Source organism: Alligator sinensis, unplaced genomic scaffold (assembly GCF_000455745.1).
Source record: "Alligator sinensis unplaced genomic scaffold, ASM45574v1 scaffold29_2, whole genome shotgun sequence".
NCBI lineage: Eukaryota > Metazoa > Chordata > Crocodylia > Alligatoridae > Alligator > Alligator sinensis.
In genome coordinates this window covers 905354-913485 of record NW_005842194.1, presented here as the reverse complement: position 1 = coordinate 913485, position 8132 = coordinate 905354, and the positions used below count along the sequence as shown (strand labels likewise).

At 44.4% G+C, this 8132-nt stretch overlaps 1 protein-coding gene across 3 annotated transcripts in view; it reads right to left on the bottom strand.

The window, feature by feature from the left end:
* Positions 1–707: 707 nt before the first annotated feature.
* The window catches only part of HIBADH (3-hydroxyisobutyrate dehydrogenase), a 122997-nt gene continuing 115572 nt past the window's right edge, over positions 708–8132 (bottom strand). Inside the window, exons 8-9 of one of the 3 annotated variants that reach the window (XR_003094720.1) lie at positions 3255–3319; positions 1578–1709 (exon numbers count right to left, since the gene is read on the bottom strand). Coding sequence is in view for 2 of the 3 variants with exons in the window: in XM_006026468.3 (XP_006026530.1) it covers positions 1551–1709 (159 nt within the window). In the remaining variant the exon portion in view is untranslated. Of the gene's footprint in view, positions 1710–3254; positions 3323–8132 lie in introns of those variants that run through there. The other 2 variants (XM_006026468.3, XM_025207423.1) reach the window with 2 other exon arrangements.

Sequence of the window (8132 nt, the reverse complement as noted above, 5' to 3'; positions counted from 1 at the left end):
AAAGGATAGGAATATATAAACAAGTTATCATGAGACAAGCTAGAGTGTAAATATATATATTATGACAGCTACTCCATGGTAACTAGGTACATGCATGCTCTTACAGCATAGTAAATGCAAGGTAACTTTCTCCTCAGTTAAAGTACAGTAAGAACATGCGGACAGGCCACTACTATGGAGCATCAGAAGCTATATAAGTTCATACCCAACCTCAGCTTGCAGTGACTTGTTCATGTGACCATACTCCAAAAATAGTCTTTTAAAGGCAAGTAAGTTACCAGTATTATTTGAAGTTTTGTATGATGTTGTGAAAAAGTACAAATCAGTGTCCACTATCAATTAGTTTTCAGAGAATTCTCCATACACATATGGTGCTAACCCATGCTCACAATTATATTAATTGCATATACATATTAAATGGGCAACTGTACCCATAAAATGTGGAAAGTATGCTTATGAAATACATACCTGACCATTAAGTCCCCAGTTCAGCAAATATTTATGCACCTGAGAAGTTCCACCGAGGTCCGCACGCCCATACATAAAATATAGCATGTGTGAGCCCTTGCAAGTTCAGGGATCAGGGAATGCTTTGAGAAATGAATATCCAAATATGCCATTTTACACATTTCATAAGAAGAGCTATTCAATGCTTATGCAGGATGCTTTATGAAAAATCTAGTACAAGATTGCATTAAAAACTCACAAGCAACTTTATAGCAGGCATTTAGCAGCACAGATTTTTATTTGACTTCAAAATAATGGGATTTATTTAGATTTATAATATTGCAGTAATTACTTAAAGCAAATGTACATGTTAGAATTTTTAGTAGGTGCTATTTATCAATTTTGAAAATGTGCAATAGGGTATAAGAAAATATAAAATTGGGTTAGCAAAATATAATAATGGAGCTTTACAAGAGAGGCATACATACCATGTTATTTGAACTAAGTCTATCAGTTAAACATTTTGTAACAGCCTTCCACTTACACTCACCGAGAAGTTAAAATCAGGAACACTAATACAAAGGAGAACTCAACCCACTTTTAAGACTAAAAGCTAGTATATTTAAGAAAAAGTGGGAGGGAAATCCATCTCAGATGCATTTCTTCCTTATTAGGGTTTTCCCTTTTTCCACAAAGAACTTCATTTTTATTAAGAACTAATGAAAGCCAGTTTATCAGCAACACTGGCCACCAAATGTCATTCCTTTTACTATATAAGAGTCAGTTTAACTACTTTGTACAATTAATAGCCATAATGTCAGGTGTTTTATATGCAAAGAATTAGGTACTTGTGAAAATCTTACCATGCTTCTTAAAAAACTGTTACTGTGTAGCCAAAACAAACAACCCCTTTTTCCACCAATCAAATGATGCAAAATCCTGGAGTTTGCTGTGACCTGGACAACCAAAAGCAGAGAGATCTGCATGGGATCGGGATCATGACTTGTGACCACTGACTAAACCCAAATATTTCTCAAATGAGCTACAAGAAGGTTCCCAAAAAAGCATTTGGTTTGTAATAGTGTCTGTTGTTTAAAAACAGCTCACAAATTCTCCTCCTCACGTAAAAACTGGAACACGGCTGAGAAGTCTTTCAGGGCATAGCCCTTTGCACACATCATCCTGTAGATCTGATGTGCTAGAGATCCCAGGGGGACTGGTGTCTTAGTGTTGGTAGCAGAAATCTGTGCCAGGCCAAGATCCTGAAAATAAAAAGAAGGGGAAAACAAGGATGTAAACAGCATGCGAGTATGATCAGTTTACCCTCCATTGTACAGAGAAATCAACTGCCAGCAAAATGCAGTACTAATGCCCTGGGAAAAAATGAATCAGCCACACAGTGTTTTTCAATGGCACTGGAATTCATTGTGTAAAGCACGCAACCTCCTCCAGGACAACTAGAACATTATAAGACTCTAGGCCTCTGTGCACTCTGCTAAGACTCTTGGCTTCTATGCACACTGACAGCATGACACAACACAATGTATTATTTTTCCTTCTACAAATCTCTTTGAAGTACAAACCCTATCTAAGCCATTCACTTAAACATTTAACATTGGTTTCAGAACACAAACTATTTCTATGCTTGGGGTATAGGGAATGTATTCTTCCTAAAAGTAAAATTAAATGAAGATGTTTTAGCTAATGTGACTTCAGAAGAAACACAAATCAAAATAATCTTTTTGGATTCATAAAGAAAGACTTCTAGAAAACATATTCCAAGGTTTGAAATGTTATGTGTTCAGTCTGAAAAGTACTGCAGTCTAAACCAGTGGTTCTCAACCTTTTTGGACTCAAGGCACCCATTGGAAAATGCCAGATCTTAGTTTTAACTCAATTTTTAAATACAGGAAATTAAGAGAGTGCTCAAAAGAACTCAGAAAGTGTTAAAAACAATCTGACACTATGTGGTCTATCAATGCCTATTTGAAAACTCTGGGTTTTCTTGTGAATCATGTTTGCACACCTAACAGTGCTAACATCGTGTGGCACCTCATGGCATCCTTGATAACATCTCAAGGCACCCCAGGCTGCCATGGCATCCCAGTTGAGCCTCACTGGTCTAAACATTTCCTAAAGATGTGTTCATAAAGAGGGGACTTCTTAAAAGCAGACACATTCATTTTAAAGCTTCAAAATCACCTTAAAGAAAGTAGGATTTTTGTGGACGATACCGTTCATTGGATAGCCTGCGTGGTTGGGATAAGTTGGATAAGCTTTTTAGTGCAAGACATTCTGCATCAGGTCTTAAAATAACTAATTTCTGATAAAGCTGTAAAATCAAGTCATGTGTTTAAGAACCATGAAGGATGACAATGACTTTTCCTAACAATAAAGATGAGTGGTGCATTTTTTTTATACCAAGAGAAATAACACAAAATATAACCGACAGTCTGGCTGAAACAAGTTGGTATGGACACTCCCACTAGTAATAAGTTACAGAATCAATGGGGCCACCAGGTCCTAGCACCTTCCTCCCCCCCATATCACTTTTATTTCAGTAAAATATTGCTAATAAAGGTGCTAATAAAATTATATAGACACAGAAAGGGAAAGAACAAGAAAAGTATCAGAGAGTTTTTGATTAGTGTGAATGAATTTAAAATCAGCAGGGCCTGATGAACTTCATCCAAGGTGCTGAAGGAATTGGCAGAAGAGATCTTGGAGCCCTTAGCAATAATATTTATAAAGTTGTGGGAGACAGGCAAGATTCCAGGTGATGGCAAAAGGACCAACATAATGCTTACCTTTTAAAAAAGGCAAAAAGGAGGGGAATTATAGACTGCTCAGCCTGACTTCAGTATCCAGGAAGCTACTGGAGCAAATTAAAACAAAGACAGTTTGTAAACCCTGAGAGGAAGAAAGGTTGATCGCTTACAGCCCGCTTGGATTCGTTAAGAATAAATCATTCCAAACCAACTTGATCTCATTCTTTGACATGACGAAGTAACTAGTGAGGTGGATAAGGGGAATGCAGCGGACATGGGATACTTTATCAAAAGCCTTACTACAGTTCAAGTCCCAAATCACATTCTCATAAACAAATTGGACATGTGTGGGCTAGATAAAATTACTGCAGGGTGAACTGATAACTAGCTCAATAGCCACACATAAAGAGCAATTAAAAAAGGATCAATGTTGGAATGGCAAGGGTCTTCAACAGGCATTCCACAGGGGTCTCTCCAAGGTCCAGTGCCATTTAACATGGCTATTAATTATTTAGTTGCTGGAACAGAGATCAAGCTTGCAGATTACACAAAACTGGAAAGCATTACAAAACTAGTTTAGAGGACAGGAGTAGAATTCATAAGGGCCTTGACAATCTGGAAAGATCAACAGGATCGAGTTCAATGCAGACAAATCTAACGTGCTGCACCTAGGGAAAAATAATCAAAAGGACAAACAGAAGAGGGAATACGACTGCTGATTTATACTGAGACTGTAATCCACCAAACCCCTAGATCCTTCCCAGCAGTGCTACCACCAAGGCAATGTGACAATCTGAAAAACAACAAATGCAATTTTGGGCTGCCTCAGTAGGGGTATTAGGTATAAGACACAAAAGGTGACAATACCAGTCTATTTGGTGCTAACTAAGCCTCCTCTAGAGTATTATGTGTAGTTCTGGATTCCATATTTTAAGCAGGATATAGAGAAGTTGGAGAGGGTTGGGAGGGGGGTGACAATGATAAATGGTTCAGAAGGCACACCATATGAGAAAAGGTAGTGAGAACTTAACGTATTTAGTTTGGAGAACAGGCGCGTAGGAGGGGGACATGACAGCAGTCTCCGAATATGTGAAAAATTGCCATAAAGAGGGAGAACTATTCTCTCTTGCCACAGAGCACACCTGCCTGGTCTCGTATAGGCGCTCTCTAGCGAACTTAGAGCACAAACCCAGATCTGGCTGTGGGGTGTGTCCCCGGAACCTGTGCATTAGATCGCATTCACCCCTGAGGGAAGCCCTGACCATCTCCTGCCACGACTTGATCTTCTTTTCTTCAGTGCTGGGGCCCCCCTGGCAGATTCTCGCAGACCGGGTGCTGCCCTTTGTAGGCGTTCTTGGGGCTCCACCTCCCCTACACCCCAGCCATATGCCAGCCCTCAGGACAACCAGATGATGAGTCGTTGGCTTGTCCCTTTGATGTTCTCGCCTGCTCTCTTATCTCCTTGCCCGTCCCTCAATGCCCCTTTATCCTGGATGACTGTGGGGTGTGGGACCATCCTCGTCTCTGCATCTGCTCTCCCTCTGAGGTGTTGTGATCCACTGTGCTGCCTCAGCTCTTCGCCTTCACCTGGGGTCACTTGGAGGATCCTTCCCCGGTCTGGGCTCTGTGCACTCTCCAAAAACAACAAATAAAAGAAAGAAGAAAAGAATAGTTGGGGCATGCCTCAGCCCACCCCACTCATGGATGTGGCATCTGTAGTCCTTGGGATCCCTCAATTCCATTCTCCTTGGCCCGGCTGCCCTGCCAAGCCGGGCGGGTACTTCTTTTAATGGAGCTGGGACCCCTCCTGTGTGCCCCCGTCTAGCCCCCTGCTGAGCTGCCGACGCGCAGCCCAGGGAGCAGCTTCTCCTTCTGGCTCCAGCACGGCTTCCCCCGCTTCCATTTCCCCGCTGCCGTCTTTTAAATCAGCTGGGTGGCAGTTTTTGATGATATCATCTGCCAATGCCTTTCCCAGCCAAAAATAAAAGTGGCTGATGAACCCCATCAGCGGCCCTTCTCGGCGCGGCTCTGCTTCTCCTGTAAACAATAAGTGTGCCCTCTTTTCATTTCTTTCTTCGGGCAGGTCAACCCTGCCTTGGGTCCCACCGCGGGAGGATGCTTCAAGGCCTCTGCTTGTGTCCCCCTGGGACACAGAGAGCAGGACACAAAACAATGGCTTTAAATTGCAGTAAAACAGATTTAGCAGGAAAAGCTTCCTTACTGTTAGAACAGCAAGGCAGTAGAATAATCTGCCCAGGAAAGTTGTGGAATCTTTGCACTTGTTTAGTGGGTTCGACCAGGTGACTCCTGAAATCCCTGCCAACCCCCTGACTCTATGATCATATGAAAAAAAAGACATCACCCTTAGTAGCAGGAGCACAGGATTGGGAGTCAAAGTTCTGAATTCTATTCCTGCCTCTGCTACTGACTTAATGTGACAGTTGCAAGCTTCCTTTTTTATATCTGATGACTCAAGTATAATGGCATTTATACTCTTCAAACCCTCAAACCTAGTGTTTAATCTCTTGTGATGAATACCAAAGTTTACACTGAAGGGCACAATGGGTTTCAACCGCTGTTCTCACTTGGGGATGAATTATAATTTGCATTAAACCAGGTAGGACATCTTTAAATGCCATCAAAATCCCTGCCCACAGGGAAAGCTTGTTTGTTTTTTGCTTCCTGGCATTTTGGATAGAAGAGCTGGAAATTACAGACCGATTCTCTTAACTAATATCAAGTTGGACAGTCTTTTTTTACAGTATTTCCATGTTCTACAAAAAATATGATTTCCTTTGACAAGGTCCAATTGCTTTGCACACTTTGTAATTTGCTATGTCTTCTGTTTTGGTCAACCTGGCATTGTTAGTATCATGGCTAACAATGTACTGAAAATGGTCGTAACTCAAAAAAGAAAATTGTAGTGATACAACCTTTTATATGGATGGGCACTAATGTAGATGGGCTCCCAAATCCTTGAGAACACATTTACTAATCTCAATTATCCCAATCCTATGAATTCTAAGGAATCACTCTTTTTCATAGGCAGAACATTCATAAAAACTCATCATGACCACTTGCTTGAATAAGCACCTGCTTGAAAAAATTGCCAGAAACACAAACTGCTAATTGTTGAAAATGTATACATCCTAGGACAAAGTCAAGCAAAAGGCCATATGACTCCAAAATAGATAGACACTTTTGACCCAGTTGTGTAATAACTCAGAGGAACAGCTTTGCTGCTCTTTCCAACAATACGTGATTCCCTGAGCTCTGAAGTAGCACAAATGCTGTTAAAGAACAATGCAACTCTAAAAGTGTATGATAATCTTCAGCTCATAAGATTCACAGCACCTCTCCCGTAGCTGCTTGATATTCCCTGAACACCCGCACTCCCTTTCACTAAACAGCATGTAACAATGTGCAAGTCTTCTGAAAAAGTGTCTGCCAGCAAATACACTCTTTTCTTGTCCAGTCTTTGGCAAAAGCAGTCCTAGCCATCAGACCTATAAGCACTATTTTTCCTCTAGCAGTTTAGTTCAGCAGCTTTCATAAAGGGTTACACCCAAATATGTCAGCCGGTGTCACAGTCCTGTCCGGTGAGTAGGTCTACACGTGCATTTCATGCATCACCAGTTTATTCACAGTGAGTAAATGGTCCCAGACATGTATCTACATGTGCAGGGAAGTGGGAGCAGATTTGCTGCAATCAGCTCCTGCTTCCCAGGGCCCTGCAATGGACCTTTGCTGCCACCGGGGGGAGCTCCAGGCTCCAGCTGCAGCTGCCAGCCCTCTTCAAAAGCCAGGCCCACTAGCCACTGCTTAGCCAGCCACTTCCCTGACCAGGAGCAGCATTCACAGAGCAGGGACAGGGCAGGACAGGCCAAGCTCCTGGCGGCATGTGCTGTCATGGCTGCAGACCCCACTGCCCCTTCCCCTCCTCCTGAAGGCAAACCTCTACTGCTGCCCATTGCACAGCGCCTGGGCTCTGGGGGTGCAGGGATCTTGGAGGAGTAGGACGAGGAGCTGCCGGCACCCACGCCCTTCCTGCAGGGGTCTTCTCTGGGGAGGTGCCCCAGGGCCAGGCCCCTCCCCCCCATGCCACCACTGGACCTTGAGCATGCCCCAGCTGTGCACGTGCAAGAGCTGTTTGTGTGTACCGAGGGGTGCCCAACCCATTATGCCCAGCTACTGATGATGGCCATGGTACCCCTGGTGAACTTGTGCACCTGGCACGGGACCTTGAGCTACAATGGTATAGGGGGCAACTCCAGGCTGGCCTGCAACCTCCGCCACTGCCTAGAGGGCTACCTGTGGCTGTGCTACATGTTCCTGCTCCCTGGTGGGCCTGCATAGCTGGCAAAGCAGACACTGGCCTGGGCTCCCCAAGCTGCTGGTGGAGAGTACAGCTGGGGAGCTCAGTGGGACAGCCAGCTGCAGGCTCCAGGGGCCCTCCCCCAGTGATCTGTCACTGAGGGTGCCAGGCCAGGGTGGGGGCTCAGGCATGCCACCCATGCTACTGTACACAGCACAGTTGCGGCCTGGGTCCCAGGGTGCGAGGATGTCCATCAGCTGTTGCATAAATGGCATGCACTTACAGGCACTCCCCGACTGACAGTTATGGTTGGTGATGGCAACCCACTGTGCCTGGACGAACTTGACCTTTATGTGGCACTGCTGTGCCAACCAGTTGTGCCTGTGCTCCTGCATCCAGACTGACAGCCCCTCATAGATGCGGGCATTGGAGTCCCTACTCTGCTTGAGCTGGCGCTGCACCTCTGCCTCACCCCACAGTTCCACGAGGTTGCCAGTCTCCTCCTGCGACCAGTTGGGGCTCTGAGTGGCAGGCATGGATGAGGATGTCACTGTGCAGGCCGGCTCCCGGTCCCGTCCTCGCCGGGCGCGAGCCGGGCCCGT